Genomic DNA, 18985 nt, shown 5'->3' with positions numbered 1-18985 from the left:
TCCTCAATGCATTTTTTAAAATGTTTTCATGAATCTATAATTCAGTATTTAATAAATAAAGTCCATACTTGACCCTGGTAGTCAATTTTCTATATCTGTATACTAAGTTGGATTTTGTGCATACTTTGGATAAAAGAAAAATCAACGCTAAGAGAAAATGCAATAGCATCTCAACAGTACTGCTGCATGTGAAACATTGTGGAACGTTGAGGTCTGAATACTACAAAAGACTGAATTTTGACCACGTGATAGCCCCATGTGCAACATTCGGCTAAATCGTTTCCCCCCGGTCCCCCCATGTAGTCTAATGTGATTGGTGAAGTAGTTTGCTGTCAGAACAAGAAGGAAATTGCGGGGTGTTGCGACATAGAGAGAGAGATACCGGTAAGTTGTCTTGTATTTTTTATTTTTTTACGGTCACTTGTCAACGGGTCTAAATAGCACCCCGTATATTGGCATTTGGCAAACTAGCGTGTCATGTTTTCACCTATTTATAAATAGAGCACGTACTAACTGGCTAGAGTTAGGTGAATTGGCTAGCTAGCTAACGTTAGGTTATTTAGTTAGCCAACCCTCTCGAACTCCATGCCTTGATTATCTGTAGGTACTGGTAGCTAGCTACGTTAGTTGTCTTTTTAAAGAATGGCGCTCTATTTTTCATCAAGCTAATAGCGATGCTAGCCATTTTTTTTTTTTACCATACATACATTAGCTCAGATTGCTGGGTGCATGCATGTTTATCCATGTTTTCACTAACGTGTATTATAGAACAGTTGATATGTATTTTTTTTAAATGTGTAAGTGATAGGTTGTATCTAGCATTTTACGTTGTGAGAAGGATACATCGCTACAAAGTAGCTACTGTAATAGACTGTTTACGAGTTTATGCTTAACGTTGACGTTATATCTAGAAACCCCGGTAAATGGTGGTTATACCTTGGCGTCAGGACTCAACTTCGTGAGTCTGTTGGGACATTCAGTGGGCTGAAAGGTTCACCTATGTAACTACCATGTATAAATGGTTCAAATCGAAATCTAATAAAATGTTGTTTGTCACATGTGCAGAATACAACAGTGCTTAACTAAGTTACGAGCCCTTTTTCAACGATGCAGTTTTAGAGACGCCAAATTGAAATTGTAGTTTGACTGTTCTCCAAGTATTTTAGATTTTCAGTAACTGGTAGTGACACCAGCAACCCCATCAGCGTGGCCAGGCATGAGAGCTGATATCTGAGGATTTAAACCACCAGCGCCACAATGGATGCCCCTGCCATCAGTAACAACCTCAACCTTTCAAATGGGGACTTGGATCCCTCGGACACCCCTCCCACCATGTCCATTGACAAGCTCTTCCCAGCACTCCTGGAGTGCTTTGGGATCATCTTGTGTGGCTATATTGCTGGTCGAGCGAACATCATCACATCCACACAGGCCAAAGGATTGGGGAACTTTGTGTCCAAGTTTGCCCTCCCAGCATTGCTCTTTAAGAACATGGTACTCTTGGACTTTGGGAATGTCATCTGGCCATTTTTGTGGAGTATTCTCATCGCCAAGGTGTCTGTGTTTTTCATTGTGTGTGTGATTACACTACTGGTTGCCAGTCCTGACACTCGATTCAGCAAAGCTGGCCTATTCTCCATCTTTGCTACTCAAAGCAATGACTTTGCTTTGGGATACCCGATTGGTGAGTCTTTCCATCCATTCAGTTTCAGTCCTTTTAAAATTGATAGTCTCCTGGCAGAACCTCAGAACAAAGGAAATATGTCTTTATGTCATACTTAAAAATCTTGTTGGTTTGTGACAAAAAGTTTGATTCACTCTGCTCTCCTCCCTAAAAGGGAACTTCCTGAACTGTACCTTTCTTCACAGTTGAGGCCTTGTACAAGAACACACACCCAGAGTATCTACAGTACATTTACCTGGTAGCACCAGTGTCCCTCATGCTTCTCAACCCCATTGGGTTTGCCTTCTGTGAGATCCAGAAGTGGAGGGATCAGAGAGACCGGCAGCAGAGCAAACTCCAGATAGTGGGTGTGGTCATCCTGCAGGTTCTGAAGAACCCCATGGTCTTCATGGTTGTTATTGGCATTATCTTCCACTTCATCCTGGATCAGAAGATCCCTGCTTTCATGGAGCAGTTTGTGGATGGCCTGGCCAACTCTTTTGGAGGAGCAGCTCTGTTCTACTTGGGCCTCTCCATGGTGGGCCAGTTGGGGAAGCTCACCAGGTCCACGGTTGTAGCCCTTATCCTGCTCATCACAGCAAAACTGTGAGTGTTTACAGGGATTTATGATGGATTGTTTTGAGTTTAAGAATGTTAAGTTAGATTATTACACATGTAGGCTTCTATTATTTAATATTCATAATAGCCTACAGTTCATACACATTCATACTGCACTTAAAAACACACTGTAGACATAGTGTCAGGACATGAGACCACATCTCCTTGTAATTAAGTGTTATGTGTTCTGTGTACTGTTATTGACTCAGAGCTAACTGTGGATTCGTATTGGTCTGCTACACACCAGGCAACCTTGGCACATGACTACCATTTTTGTTTTGTGTAATACAAGCATTCTTGAATACTGGCACCCATCCACGTTTCAGTATTTTTGACCTTGAAACCTTTATTTATTCTCATGCAATCTTGAAGGGGGAATCTGCATTTCAAACGATAACAAAGCGGAAACCCCACCACTGTTTTGGTAAAGGGCTGAGGGCTGTCTAGACTGTCTCAAAATGGGCAGCCTACAGAGAACAAGAGAAAATAAACCGTCCTAAATGAAAAGCTGCTCTCTGTGTTTTACTAGCATCGTGATGCCTTGAAGACATTAAACTGAGGCAACATTATAGGAGGAAGTAAGCCTCAAGTCCATGACAATGGAGTAGGCTAAAGCACAAACAGATCTGGGACCAGGCTACGAGCCAGACCCTTGAAAATATAGTCTCTTCCTTCTTACCTGATGATTCCTTGTGAATGAATCAGGCATTTATCTTGTAACATTTTGCGACCGCAACATTACAATGAAACCTAACAACGTGTTTGATCTTCCGGAGGTTGGTGATGCCGTTGATCTGTCGAGAGACTGTGGAGCTGTTGGACGCTGACAACACCAGCTCTAGTCTCGAACACTCCAGTCTCTCCAACTATGCCTTCCTCTATGGAGTCTTCCCTAGTGCCCCCAGTGTGGCCATCTATGCTGCTCACTATAACATGGAGCTACAAGTTGTAAGTCATCTACTCTCTCCTATATGGATAGAAGTGTATGTTATATGAAGACATGGACAGTGTCACATTTTTCTTGTGTATTGTTTTCTAACAGGTTACCTCAGGGATGGTAATAAGCACGTTTCTCTCAGCTCCCATTATGTATGTTTCTGCTTGGTTGCTGACAATACCATGGATGGACCCTAAGCCATTGATGGATTCTCTGCAGAATGTCAGCTTTAATGTCAGCATCATCAGCTTAGTTGCACTGGTGAGTTTTCCCCCTGCCTCCCATCATTATCAAAGAACTATCATTGACTGTAATCTTTACTTTTCAACTGGCTTTGTGCTGGTTATTTTATTTCAGGCAGGGTGGTCGGACTTCAGGAAATTATAACCTACAAGCAGGTGTTGATTGTACTAAAGCTTCTTTTCACATTATCTCATTCATATTGTGTTATTTGGGGGCAGTTGGGAGGGACAGTAGTTATCAGGTGATATTGTTAGATGATACTGTCTAGACTAGGCTACGTTGATTCAGTCTATGAACAGTAGGGGTGGAGATATGACTTGCAACCAGGCAGTTCAAAGTCATCAGCAGGATGTCTCTGTCTGGTGCCAATGATATGATACTTGAGGCTTACTTCCTCCTATAATGTTGCCCCAGTTTAACTTCAAGGCAACACGGCGCTAGTAAAACACAGAGCAGCTTTTCATTTAGGACAGTTTATTTTCTCTTGTTCTCTCTAGGCTGCCCATTTTTTGACAGTCTAGACTGGTCATATGACCTTTCTTATAACCTGTGATGTAGTTTCACTGAATGTTACTGCTCTCGAATGCATGTGGTGTTTATTGGGACCTGAGATGATGAAATTGCCATTGCAGTTTACATAAGTATGCTATCCTTTTCTGTATGGTATGTGTAGACAAGCATATCTAATGCTGAGATCTCTTATCTCTTTGTTACAGGCTTGGACAGTTACTGTCATGTTCCTGAGTAAGAAATTTAAGAGACTACCTCACATGTTCACCGTCAACCTGTTCTTGGCACAGGCAAGGCTTGCCTTTTGAATATCTGTTAGTTTTCACAAAACATCCATCCCATATGCATATAGTATCAGTATGTCCATTGAATAATGTTGTACATATCATATTGTCCATAGTACCAAGCCGAATTAGCAATATCACTGTCTAAATGTCGCTTTAGGATTGCGCGCTGCTGTCTATTGACGTTTTGCCTCTCCGTGCGTCCAGATTCTAGCTTGTGTTAGCATGATCATGTGGAACTTTGTCGTGAGACAAGACCGCTTCATTGGACACGTGTTGACATTCACACTGTTGTACGGCTCACTGTACAGTACTTATGTATGGCCAGGTATGTCTGTCACACACACACACACACACAACTGTCAACATTTTATAATACCACCCTTTTCTCTTATAGTATGATTTTGTGTTGGTATGTATTTGTTTAAAAATGTGAATGGTGCGGTGTTTAGCAATGATTCTCTCACCATAGAGTCCATGTTTCTTTGTTTTAGGTCTGATAGCACTTTCCCTTGTGTTGATGAAGAGAGGTGGTGAGCTGAAGGTTGCGCCAGGCTTCCTGGTGATTGCAGGCTGGGGGTGAGTCATGAGCTTTCCACTGAATAATTGAATTATTGGAAACCAAGGGACCTTTTTTGTTGAATCTGCTGCTCAAACACAGTTTGTGTGTGATGTCAACAGAGTCCCAGCCCTTGTGGCAGCAGTGCTCCTCGTAACTGGGGAGAGGATGCCCGACACCATCGATTCGGCTTTCTTTTATGGAAGACCGCAGGTGAGACCGACTGGGGAAAGAAGACGGCACCTCTCATAGAACATGACCTCATCATCCTAACCTTCTCTTTGTGTCTTCTGCAGATCATCTGCACCTCTGTTGTGCTTGCCTTCAGCATAGTGCTGGGCGGGTGCTCTTTGGTGGGCCTCCGTCGAGGCACGTGGGACTCAATGTACCATGTCCTGGAGAGAGAGACTATGCTAGGCACTATTGAGGATCTGAGGCTCCCGACTGGCCCAGATACCCAAACTATCTCAGATATCCGTGACATGTTTGAGCCAGCCGGAACTGGAAGCATCAACATAGGTATATGTTAGCTGGATTTATGTCATGTATATAATATTAGTTAATTAAGTATATGATACGGATTACATTTTTTCTTATGGGGTATTGTGTGTAGATTGACGAGGAACATTTTTATTTAATCAATTTTAGAGTATGGTTGTAACGTAACAAAATGTGGGAAAAGGAAGGGGTCTGAATACTTTCCGAATGCACTGTAAATACAAAAGTATGTGGACACCCCTTCAAATTAGAAGATTTGGCTATTTCATCCACACCCGTTGCTGGCAGGTGTATAAAATCGAGCACACAGCCATGCAATCTCTATAGACAAACATTGGCAGTAGAATGGCCTTACTGAAGAGCTCGGTGACTTTCAACGTGGCATCGTTATAGGATGCCACCTTTCCAACAAGTCTGTTAGTCAAATTTCTGCCCTGCTAGAGCTGCTCCGGTCAACTGTAAATGCTGTTATTATGAAGTGGAAACTTCTAGGAGCAACAACGGCTCAGTGGCGAAGTGGTAGGCCACACAAGCTCACAGAACGGGACCGCCGAGTGCTGAAGCGCTTGGCGCATAAAAATCGTCTGTCCTCAGTTGCAACACTCACTACCGAGTTCCAAACTGCCTCTGGAAGTAACGTCAGCACAAGAACTGTTCGTCGGGATGGGTTTCCGTGGCCAAGCTGCTGCACACAAGTCTACGATCACCATGCGCAATGCCAAGTGTCGGCTGGAGTGATGTAAATCGCTCCACCATTGGACTCTGGATCAGTGGAAATACTTTCTCTGGAGTAATTAATCACGCTTCACCATCTGGCAGTCCGACAGACGAATCTGGGTTTGCGGATGCCAGGCGAACACTACAATAGTGCCAGCTTGAAAGTTTGGTGGAGGAATAATGGTCTGGGGCTGTCATTCATGGTTCGGGGCAAGGACCCTTAGTTCCAGTGATAGGAAATCTTAACACTACTGCATACAATGACATTCTAGACGATTCTGTGCTTCCAACTTTGTGGCAACAGTTTGGGGACGGCCCTTTCCTGTTTCAGTATGACAATGCTCCCGTGTGCACAAAGCGAGGTCCATACAGAAATGATTTGTTGTGATCGGTGTGGAAGAACTTGACTGGCCTGCACAGAGCCCTGACCTCAACCCCATCAAACACCTTTGGGATGAATTGGAACAACGATTGCGAGCCAGGCCTAATCGCCCAACAGCAGTGCCTGACCTCACTAATGCTCTTGTGGCTGAATGGAAGCAAGTCCCCGCAGCAATGTGGCGGCTTGTGGGGCGGCAGGTAGCCTAGTGGTTAGAGCGTTGGGCCAGTAACCAAAAGGTTGCTGGATCGAATCCTCGAGCTGACAAGGTACAAATCTGTCGTTCTGCCCCTGAACAAGGCAGTTACCCGGTAGGCTGTCATTGTAAATAAGAATTTGTTCGTAACTGACTTGCCTAGTTAAATAAAGGTTAAATTATTATTTTTTAAATCCAACATCTAGTGGAAAGCCTTCCCTGAAGAGTGAAGGCTGTTACAGCAGCAAAGGGGGCACCAACTCCATGATCTTGGAATGAGATGTTTGACGAGCAGGTGTCCACATACTTTTTGTAATGCAGTGTATCAGTCATCACCCTGTGGGTCACTAACAGTGTGTCTGCTCTGTGGCCTCCCTCAGGTCCGTGTGAGACTGGCTGTGAGTCGCCAGGCTGTCTACTGGCCCAGGAGGAGCAGCAGGTGGCTGACAGACAGGTGGCCCGCCATGTGCTCTTATGCCTGCTACTGATCGTCAGCCTACTAGCTGTGAGTGACTGACTCACTATTACAGAATGACGCTGAGACTGTTACTAAACCCTATTGTACTGTAATTTACTGACCTCTAATTTTCTTTACTGTAATGTGCTGTCCAATTTTGTAAAACAGAGGTCTTTGATTGGTTTAGATTTGGACTGACAAAATGTCAACTACTTTTTGACGTCCATGGACATCCGGTGTCCGTCTGTGCTCAGTGGTTGAGGACGTTGGTTACAGTAAATGGAAAGCGAGGGGCCTCGTGGATGGGTGTCAGTAAGAGCCGGGAGAGGTGACATTAACCCAATGAGTCCCATCGCCATGCCGACATGATTTGGACTTCTAACCCCTTTTAAACATTGGGGGTTTGAACTACAGACTTCTTGGTTGTACCATTTGGATTCATCCATTAATCTGTGATTTAAAAAAAAAATGTAGAGTCCGAATGGTTTCAGATACAAATGTATGAAAAGCTGAGGCTCTCACGCACATATTTACTCTATAACACTCAAGAGTTGTCAGAAGGTATGGGGTTCTTCTAGAAGATCATAGAAAATCCAAGGACAGTGTCTGTAATACTGTAATAAGCTCACATAGTTGTTGTCACAAACTCCAATCTCCACACAGTTGTCACTGACTAGTTTGATATTAATTTCCCACTGAACAAACCATTTCTGTACTTAAGAGCAATCATATAAATTCATTTTTTTTATCAGGTTTTTGCTTTGCCGGACCTTTAATGTAACTTTTTTTTAACCTTTATTTAACTAGGCAAGTCGGTTAACAAATTCTTATTTACAATGACGGCCTAACCTGGACAGCGCTGGGCCAATTGTGCTCCGCCATATGATACTCCCAATCACGGCCGGTTGTGATACAGCCTGGAATCGAACCAGGGTCTGTAGTAACACCTCTAGCACTGAGATGCAGTGCCTTCGACCGCTGCGCCACTCGGGAGCCCTTTATTGACGTGTTTCTTTAAAACTCATGAATGCAACTGTTTGTCATTGTTTTGTGTTCTACTTGTTATCCTGAAAATGAAATGGTAAATACTTAATTTTAAGGCTAAATATAATGCAGATAAATGAAAAGCCCCCCCCCTCTCGGGACTGATAGGGTTAATTGGAAAGAAAAGAAAGGTAGCAAAGGAGAAAGGCTGGGTGGGAGAGAGGGAAGGGTTGTTCAGACTGTTTTCATAATTATCAGCTGAACAGTATGCCAGTGGAAGGGAGGGCAGTATAACAGGAGCCCCAACTGTGGTTTGTGACTACTATCATTTCCCATTTTAGCTAATTTAATTGCAGTCACTCTGTTACTGATTTTTTTTCATCTTCTTCCGGTCATTCTATTTTGGATTTCATAACAGAATGACATGTTTAAATCATTAACAATTAACATTGTTATCAGTAAAAACACTATAATTGGTAGGTTTACCTTTTACTTGTTACTTCAGTGAATTTTCATTATCCTCCCTCATGAGAGAGAGATTTGAATATATGTTAAAGATATGTTGTTTTTTATGCAAAATGAGAAGACACTAGGAAATATTTCACAAAATTAAATGTAAATGTTGATATTAGTTGGTAAGGGTCTTAAAGGGATAGTTCACCCAAATTCCAAAATGACATTGGTTTCCTTACCCTGTATGCACTAAGCAGTCTATGGACAAGCTATTACATCAATCCCTGCATTGGTTTAGTTTCCCTGGCACTGTTTCCACATTCTAACGTTTTAGCATTTGTGGCACAAATCCATTCAAGTCATGGGACCGATATTAGCATTTTTTTTTGCACATGTTCAGAACATCTATAAGTGACTTTGTTAAGCTTCACAATAATTTTTAGATACCTTTGGGTGATTTGGACATAATGTGTGAAAAATGTAATATCGGTACCATGACTTTGTATGTGATTAGTGCCACGTGGAAACAGTCCCAGGGCAACTTAACCAAAGCATGGATTGCTTTCATAACTTGTCCATAGACTGCTTACAGGGTAACAAAACCAATGTGTAAATTTGGGTGAACTTTCCTGTTAACTTCAACAGTGTGTTTGATGTTTTTCTAATACCTTTTTTAAGGTTTGACCAGAAATCAAAGCCTTCGCTTATTCCTAATTTTAGGATGAATGATTGGAAAATGTATATGCCTTCATTTCTCAAAAATATCCTCTTAGCTTTCATTTTGACACCAAATTTGTGTTGCTCCTATGAACTTCACATGTTGGCGCTCATGGGTCCTTTTTACATGGAAATGGCCTTGTGCGACAGAGCCTGTATGTTGAGTTTTTTTACGGCTGTCCGTCCTGTCCTTCAATTTTGGGCAAGTGTGACAATCCCTGTTTCAATCTCTCTCCCCTGTTCTAGAACCTGTCCAGCTGTCTGTGGTGGCTCTTTAGTCGAGTTCCTGGGAGACTTTACTTAGAGCTGCAGTTCTTCTGTGCTGTGGTAAACTATGGACAGGTACCGTACATATAGGTCTCCATAGACACATTGGGATTTGGAGCCACCGTATTTACTCAATGGTGGTGGTGTTTACATATGTGTTTTGCTGTTCTCAGGGCTTCATCTCGTTCGGGCTTTTTGGGCTGGACAAACATTTGATAATACTGCCATTTAAAAAGAAGTAAGAGACTCACTGACATGCATTTCATATGATCGAGTAGTGAGCTGTGTATTGAATAAGAAGCCTTGAATACTTTTTTTTTGGACCTGTGCCCAGGATATCCTGTCTGTGGCATAGAAGGAAGCCAGAAGAGCAGCCTCAACTGGTTGTATCTGATGACATCATGATGACCTGCACTCAGTTCATCAGATACCACAAAGAGCAGTGTGTCCGGGACATTGTCCAGCAGAAGAGGTGAGGGGTCAATTAGTCAACTTACAGGGCTGCTCTGCTCAGGGATTCAATAGACCCTCTGCTTTTACTGTGCACCCGCTGTGTATTTCCTAAAACGGCTCACAGTATATATGAAACCTCCCATATTATGCAGTAATTCACAACGTTGCTTATGATTGGACAGTCTGACACAGTTTGTGTAACAACTGCATTATACCCATTGATCATCACTAATATGAATACATTTTTTTGCATGAGTTTTGGTGCATGGGTTGTGTTGAGCACTTCTCTCTTGCGTTTGTTTCAGTGTGCCATCCTAGCTACAGTTCCAATAGAAAGTATTCACACCCCTTTACTTTTCCCACATTTTGTTTTGTTACAGCCTGAATGTAAAATGGATTATATTGAGAGTTGTTTTTTTTGTCACTGGCCTACAACCAAGACCCCATAATGTCAAGGTGGAATTTTAGTATTACATTTATTTTTTTTAATGTCTTGAGTCGATAAGTATTCAACCCCTTTTATGAATAGCCTAAATAAGTTCAGCAGTGAACATCTGCTTAACAAGTTACATAAGTTGCATGGACTAACTCTCTGTGCAATAATAGTGTTTAAAATGATTTTTAAATGACTACCTCATCGCTGTACCCCACACATACAAACATACAATTATTAAGGTCCCTGTCGAGCAGTGAATTTCAAACAGGTTCAACCACAAAGACCAGGAAGGTTTTCCAATGCCCTGCAAAGAAGGGCACCTATTGGTAAATGTTATTTTAAATTTTTAAAGCAGACATTGAATATCCCTTTGAGCATGGTGAACTACAAAGATGCAGGCATCCTTCCTAACTCAGTTGCCGGAGAGGAAGAAAACCGCTAAGCAATTTTACCATGAGTCCAATGTTGACTTTAAAACAGCTAGTTTAATGGCTTTGACAGGAGAACTGAGGATCGATTAACAACATTGTAGTTACTCCACAATATTAACCTAATTGACAGAGTGAAAAGAAGGAAGCCTGTACAGAATAAAAAATATTCAAAAACATGCATCCTGTTTGCAACAAGGCACTAAAGTAATACTGCAAAAAATGTGGCAAAGCAATTCACTTTTTGTCCTGAATACAAAGTGTTATGTCAAAATGCAATACAACAGATTGCTTAGTACCATTCTCCATATTTTCAAGCATAGTGGTGGCTGCATCATGTTATGGATTTGCTTGTAATCATTAGGGACTCTGGATTTTTTTCAGGATAAAAAAATAAACTGAATGGCACTAAGCACAGGCAAAATCCTAGAGGAAAAACTGTTTGTCTGCTTTCCACCAGACACTGGGACATGAATTCAGCTTTCAGCAGGACAATAGGCCAAATCTATGCTGGAGTTACTTACTAAGAAGACGGTGAATGTGGCAGTTTTTACTTAAATTTGTTTGAAAATAAATGGCAAGACATGCAAATGGTTGTCTAGGGGTTTTAATACTTATCTAATCAAGATAGTGTTTTGTTTTACAAATTCCACTTTGACATTTTAGTATTTTGTGTCGATCTTGACAGAAAATGACCAAATCAATTTGAATCCCATTTTAATACAACAAAGTGTGAAAAAGGGTATGTGAATACTTTCTGAAGGCACTCTATCTGCTCTCTCTCTCTCTCTCTCTCTCTCTCTCTCTCATTCCTCTTGGACCTGTCAGCTGTGGGGAGTGCCTAACTGGCCCGTTGGTGAATCCTTCCTCTGACACACAGGTGTGGGGAGAGGACAGTGGCGGACACTTTTCTTGGCAGTGAGCTGGTAGAGTGGCTGTTGCAGGTGGGTCTGTCACAGGACCGAGGAGAGGCGCTGCTCTATGGGATCCGGCTGCAGCAGGGTGGGGTGCTCCAGCACATCACCCAGGAGTATGGCTTCAAAGATGACAACCTGCACTACTGCTTCACAGCATAAGGTGGGCCCTGGTTAGGCCCAGTCTCTGTTTTCCAGAGGCACAAGATGAAAAAGAGATCAGCTATCTACCAGACCTGAATCTAGGTCGCTACCTACATAGCACTAGCAGTATTGGTTGACTTGAAGAGTCTGCTGATTTTTTTTTTTTTTTGTGATTTAAAAAAAATGCTTTTATTGTTTTGCACATTGAAATATGCATCATAACAAGCATTGAGCACTTGTTAGTTTTCTTTTAAACTGCCTATTTTTTTGTGTGGGTTTTGTATGGTACTGTATGCATAATGAGATTTAACAGTTGTCAAAGAGGCAGAGGTAATAATGATCAGCCCAAATTACTGATGTCAAATATCTTGCATAATCGTCTCAAGTTATACAGACCAGCTTGTATCCCCTTGATGACACTCCTATACCATAAGGCTCAGATTTTATTTATTTAGTTTGGATGACAAGAATGGTATTTGTCAGGTATTGAAAATGCAAGTCTGCAATGGGCCTCTCGAGTGGTGCAGAGTTCCAATGCACTGCATCACAGTGCTAGAGGCGTCACTACAGACCCGGGTTCGATCCCGGGCTCTATCATAACCGGCTGTGATCGGGAGTCCCATAGGGTGGCGCACAATTGGCCCAGTGTTGTCCGGGTTAGGGGAGGGTTTGGCCGGGGGGGCTTTACAAGTAGGCCGTCATTGTAAATCATTTGTTCTTAACTGACTTGTCTAGTTAAATAAAAAAATTAAATGCATGTTGCTGTGTATTCTAAATACACTTAATTTGGCCATTATTTATAACTTAAAATAGATATGGCAGCTAGGATCTATTTTTAATATATTTGAATAATGTAGACAGAATGGTGTCAAATTTTATGGATGCAGAATTTTATTGTTTGAATTCTCTGTCCGTTTGTACATTGTTAGTCACACGCGATATCTCGGACACCATTGGGTGATTTTGACGAAACTTGGATGAATGATGCATCTTGCCATAGAGACCTGGCATTTAAAAAATTACACTAATTGGCCGAAAGGGGGCGCTGTAGTGATCAACTGAGAACTTTGAACAAGCAAGTCTCCTGTCCCATAATTTTGTACATGCAGTGCCTTCAGAAAGTATTCAGACCCCTTGATTGTTTTTCCCCCACATTTTGTTAGGTTACAGCCTTATTCTAAAATGAATTAAATAAAACAATTTTCTCAGCAATCTACACACAGTACCCCATAATGACTAAGCGAAAACATTTTTTATTTTTTATTTTTATGTATTAAAATTAAACATATACCTTATTTACATAAGTATTTAGACCCTCTGCTATCAGACTTGAAATTGAGCTCAGATGCATCCTGTTTCCATTGTTCATCCTTGAGATGCTTCTACAAATTGATCGGAGTCCACCTGTGGTAAATTCAATTGATTGGACATGATTTGGAAATACACACCTGTCTATATAAGGTCCCACAGTTGACAGTGCATGTCAGAGCCAAAACCAAGCCATGAGATTGAAGGAATTGTCCATAGAGCTCCAAGGCAGGATTGTGTCGAGGCACAGATCTGGGGAAGAGTACCAAAAAATGTATGCAGCATTGAAGGTCCCTAAGAACACCTCCATCATTCTTAAATGGAAGAAGTTTGGAACCACCAAGACTCTTCCTAGAGCTGGCCGTCCGGCCAAACTGAGCGATGGGGGGAAAAGGGCCTTGGACAGGGAGGTGACCAAGAACTCAATGGTCACTCTGACAGAGCTCCAGAGTTCCTCTGTAGAGATGGGAGAACCTTCCAGATGGACAACCGTCTCAGCGGCACTCCAGCAATCAGGCCTTTATGGTAGAGTGGCCAGACGGAAGCCACTCCTCAGTAAAAGGCACATGACAGACCGCGTGGAGTTTGCCAAAAGGCACCTAAAGGACTCTCAGACCATGAGAAACAAGATTCTCTGGTCTGATGAAACCATGATTGAACTCTTTAGCCTGAATGCCAAGTGTCACATCTGGAAGAAACCTGCCATCATCCCTACAGTGAAGCATGGTGGTGGCAGCATCACGCTGTGGGGATGTTTTCAGCGGCAGGGACTGGGAGACTAGTCAGGATTGAGGCAAAGATGAACGGAGCAAAGTACAAGAGATCCTTGATGAAAACCTGCTCCAGGACCACAGACTGGGGTGAAGGTTCACCTTCTAACAGGACAACGACCCTAAGCACACAGCCAAGACAATGCAGGAGTGGCTTCGGGACAAGTCTCTGAATGTCCTTGAGTGGCCCAGCCAGAGCTCCAACTTGAACCAGATCGAACATCTCTGGAGAGACCTGAAAATAGCTGTACTGCAACGCTCCCCATCCAACCTGACAGACCTTGAGAGGATCTGCAGAGAAGAATGGGAGAAACTCTCCAAATACAGGTGTGCCAAGCTTGTAGTGTCATACCCAAAAATACTAGGCTGTCATCGCTGCCATAGGTGCTTCAAAGTATTGAGTAAAGAGTCTAAATACTTAAATATAATTTACATAAGTTTTTTTATTAAGTTATCAAAGATCTCTAAACAGCTTTTTCTTTAGCGTGGGGTATTGACTGTAGATTGATTTGAGGTGGAAAGAACTATTTCATCAATTTTAGAATAAGGCTGTAACATAACAAAATGTGGAAAAAGTCAAGGGGTCTGAATACTTTCTGAAGGCACTGTTGTATATGCAGCCCCTCATTAGCAACATGTTTCCCATAAGGACCTAAACTCAGCAAAAAAAGAAACGTCCTCTCACTGTCAACTGCGTTTATTTTCAGCAAACTTAACGTGTAAATATTTGTATGAACATAACAAGATTCAAAAACTGAGACAAAATGAAAAAGTTCCACAGACATGTGACTAACAGAAATTGAATAATGTGTCCCTGAACAAAGGGGGGGTTAAAATCTATAGTAACAGTCAGTATCTGGTGTGGCCAACAGCTGCATTAAGTACTGCAGTGCATCTCCTCATGGACTGCACAAGATTTGCCAGTTCTTGCTGTGAGATGTTACCCCACTCTTCCACCAAGGCACCTGCAAGAACCAGGACATTTCTGGGGGGGAATAGCCCTAGCCCTCACCCTCTGATCCAACAGGTCCCAGACGTGCTCAATCGGATTGATTGCCTGCAATGACAACATGATGCTGTGACACACCGCCCCAGACCATGACGGACCCTCCACCTCCAAATCGATCCTGCTCCAGAGTACAGGCCTTGATGTAACGCTCATTCCTTCGATGATAAACGCGAATCCAACCATCACCCCTGGTGAGACAAAACCGCGACTCGTCAGTGAAGAGCACTTTTTGCCAGTCCTGTCTGGTCCAGCGACGTTGTTGCTGGCGATGTCTGGTGAGGACCTGCCTTACAACAGGCCTACAAGCCCTCAGTTCAGCCTATTGCGGACAGTCTGAGCACTGATGGAGCGATTGTGCATTCCTGGTGTAACTCGGGTAGTTGCTGCCATCCTGTACGTGTCTTGCAGGTGTGATGTTCGACTGTAACGATCCTGTGCATGTGTTGTTACACGGGGTCTGCCACCTCGAGGATGATCAGCTGTCTGTTCCGTTTCCCTGTAGCGCTGTCTTAGGTGTCTCACAGTACGGACATTGCAATTTATTGCCCTGGCCACATCTGCAGTCCTCATGCCTCCTTGCAGCATGCCTAAGGCACGTTCGTGCAGATGTGCAGGGACCCTGGGCATCTTTATTTTGGTGTTTTTCAGAGTCAGTAGAAAGACCTCTTTTAGTGTCCTAAGTGTTCATAACTGTGACCTTAATTGCCTACCGTCTGTAAGCTGTTAGTGTCTTAATGACCGTTCCACAGGTGCATGTTCATTAATTGTTTATGGTTCATTGAACAAGCATGGGAAACCGTGTTTAAACCCTTTACAATGAACATCTGTGAAGTTATTTGGATTTTTACGAATTATCTTTGAAAGACCAGGCCTGAAAAGGGGACGTTTATTTTTTTGCTGAGTTTATAAGCTCCGCCCATTCAATATATTTTTTTCTGCATCATTCATTGGGGACAACATGTTTACTGATGCCTTGTTAACTTATTTTAATGATTTGTGGCTAAAAAAATATATATTGGATTTTTTAAATACACAACTATAATTCCCATTTGTTTTGGTTTTAGATTTGTGGAAAGAGTACAATACCGACTGTGCCAGATGAAATGCAATATTCTTTATTATTGGGAGTTATTTTGGAGTCATGTTACTTTTTCCTTAATGGGATGGTGCTTATTACTGTTGCTAATAAGGTAATTGAGCCATGTATTCACCTTGTTTGGCATTATGAATGTTTGAATGTTTTTCATGTCACTTGACTAAAAGAGAATGTACGGTATCATGCACTTTGAAGCTAACTAATGCTGCATGTTCTTCTATGATTCCCAGACTTTTTTTTAACAAATAAACTGCTGTATTGCACCTCTGGCTTATGCGATTCCTTTTATACTGGGTTAAAACAGAACTGATGGATACATGTTGTGGTAAAGTGCGGGTGTGGCTCTTCCTGCAGGGCCTTACAGGGTGGAACAGGATGCCTGAAGACAATATGACAATGAAAAGATGTCCTGTCTTTTTACTTCAAATAAACCTATACAAATCACTCAGTAAACTGCTCAGTGGTAAAACAAGGCCAAGCTCTTGCCTCCACTACTAATGTTTCGTATACTAAGTGTAATTATTTTGCATAGTGGGACATGCAGGAGTTGGTATTGAAACAACCATTGGCCATTTTAGATATGAAAGACCGATCTTAATTTTACTGTAAACCAGAGGTGACAATTTTTTTATGATCATGGCCTTATTTCTATCACAGCATATTGGATGACTCATTCATATTCCATTCGCCCAGCTAAATGTAACATTGATTGGTTTAGGTTACGACATGACACTCATTTTCCCAATACCCATCATGAGGTTGCTACAACCTAGCTTATGAAAGTTTACAGCGTAAGTGTATAGGTCGAGACAAAAAATGTGAGTAATCAAGGTGACAATGACACATTCAATACAGCCTTGCCCACTATTGCCTGCATCTCACTGATCTAGGGTTTAATCGTTACCAACAGTTGCAAATTAGAGTTTATATTGGACATACAGTTGAAGTTGGAAGTTTACATACACCTTAGCCATATACATTGAACTCAGTTTTTCACAATTCCTGACATTTAATCCTAATCCTAGTAAAAATTCCCTGTTTTAGGTCAGTTAGGATCACCACGTTATTTTAAGGATGTGAAATGTCAGAATAATAGTAGAGTGATTTATTTCAGCTTTTATTTCTTTCATCAGATTCCCAGTGGGTCAGAAGTTTACAAACACTCAATTAGTATTTGGTAGCATTGCCTTTCAATTGTTTAACTTGGGTCAAACATTTTGGGTAGCCTTCCACAAGCTTCCCACAATAAGTTGGGTGAATTTTGGCCCATTCCTCCTGACAGAGCTGGTGTAACTGAGTCAGGTTTGTAGGCCTCCTTGCTCGCACACACTTTTTCAGTTCCGCCCACAAATTTTCTATAGGATTGAGGTCAGAGCTTTCTGATGGCCACTCCAATACCTTGACTTTGTTGTCCTTAAGCCATTTTGGGGTCATTGTCCATTTGGAAGACCCATTTGCGACCAAGCTTTAACTTCCTGACTGATGTCTTGAGATGTTGCTTCAACATATCCACATCATTTTCCATCCTCATGATACCATCTATTTTGTGAAGTGCACCAGTCCCTCCTGCAGCAAAATACCCCCACAACATGATGCTGCCACCCCCGTGCTCCACTGTTGGGATGGTGTTCTTTGACTTGCAAGCCTCCCCCTTTTTCCTCCAAACATAACAATGGTCATTATGGCCAAACAATTCTATTTTTGTTTAATCAGACCAGAGGACATTTCTCCAAAAAGTACGATCTTTGTCCCAATGTGCAGTTACAAACCGTAGTCTGGCTTTTTTTATGGTGGTTTTGGAGCAGTGGATTCTTCTTTGCTGATTGGCCTTTCAGGTTATGTCGATATAGGACTTGTTTCACTGTGGATATAGATACTTTTGTACCTGTTTCCTCCAGCATCTTCACAAGGTCCTTTGCTGTTGTTCTGGGATTGATTTGTACTTTTCGCACCAAAGTACGTTCATCTCTAGGAGACAGAATGCATCTCCTTCCTGAGCGATATGACGGCTGCATGGTCCCATGGTGTTTGTACTTGCGCACTATTGTTTGTACAGATGAACGTGGTACCTTCAGGCGTTTGGAAATTGCTCCCAAGGATGAACCAGACTTGTGAAGGTCTACAATTTGTTTTCTGAGGTCTTGGCTGATTTCTATTGATTTTCCCATGATGTCAAGCAAAGATGCACTGAGTTTGAAGGTAGGCCTTGAAATACATCCACAGGTACACCTCCGATTGCCTCAAATGATGTCAATTAGCCTATCAGAAGCTTCTAAAGTCATGACATTTTCTGGAATTGTCCAAGCTGTTTAAAGGCACAGTCAACTTAGTGTATGTCAATGTCTGACCCACTGGAATTGTGATTGAGTGAGTTATAAGTGAAATAATCTGTCTGTAAACAATTGTTGGAAAAAATTACTTGTGTCATGCACAAAGTAGATGTCCTAACCGACTTGTGTGTTAACAAGAAATTTGTGGAGTGGTTGAAAAACAAGTTTTAATGATTCCAACCTAAGTGTATGTAAACTTCCGACTTCAACTGTATACAGTTATGTTTATCCCATTCCGTTTGCTTTCATTTAAGAAACGTTTGTCAGTGGAATGAATACACCCCTGATCACATGCAAACACAGTTCACTGTTATAGCAGCCATGCGCATCTATGCGCTCTCTACCTCCCACCGTTTCCCTTGCTTGTGGACTTCCGTACACAACACATCAGCTGTCTGTGACCAGGCAAAAAAATAAGAAAAAAAAGACAAACCTTCATATCCTAACCACTACACACAGCCTACATTGTAGTCACCATGTCAACATTGCTACTAGAACTAATGCGTTAGTCGACCCTCTACAATCATGCAGTACATACAGTGTACTGTCAGCAAGCAGTTTAGCAGTTACACCACTTACACTTACCTTGAGTTGGAAAAGTTCCAGTGTTGGATA

The 18985-nt window shown here is 42.0% G+C and overlaps 1 protein-coding gene across 2 annotated transcripts; it reads left to right on the top strand.

Moving 5' to 3' along the window:
- The first annotated feature begins 259 nt into the window (after positions 1-259).
- Positions 260-13079, top strand: LOC112236777 (integral membrane protein GPR155). Of its 2 annotated transcripts, none has more exons than XM_024405393.2 (15): positions 260-384; positions 1159-1684; positions 1870-2269; positions 3058-3229; positions 3324-3479; positions 4178-4261; positions 4463-4583; positions 4750-4834; positions 4937-5027; positions 5111-5333; positions 6985-7109; positions 9462-9557; positions 9656-9720; positions 9817-9954; positions 11680-13079. In XM_024405393.2, the coding sequence occupies exons 2-15, from the start codon at positions 1258-1260 to the stop codon at positions 11873-11875; spliced, it is 2379 nt and encodes a 792-aa protein (XP_024261161.1). In that variant the 5' UTR covers positions 260-384; positions 1159-1257; the 3' UTR covers positions 11876-13079. The 2 variants fall into 2 exon arrangements, with proteins under 2 accessions (XP_024261161.1, XP_024261169.1); XM_024405401.2 differs by having other exon boundaries at positions 11628-13079.
- The last annotated feature ends 5906 nt before the right edge of the window (positions 13080-18985 follow it).

The sequence above is a fragment of the Oncorhynchus tshawytscha genome, linkage group LG03 (assembly GCF_018296145.1).
Source record: "Oncorhynchus tshawytscha isolate Ot180627B linkage group LG03, Otsh_v2.0, whole genome shotgun sequence".
NCBI classification, from domain to species: Eukaryota; Metazoa; Chordata; class Actinopteri; order Salmoniformes; family Salmonidae; genus Oncorhynchus; species Oncorhynchus tshawytscha.
Note: the sequence above shows the minus strand (reverse complement) of the source record. Positions and strands in the feature narration are given on the sequence as shown.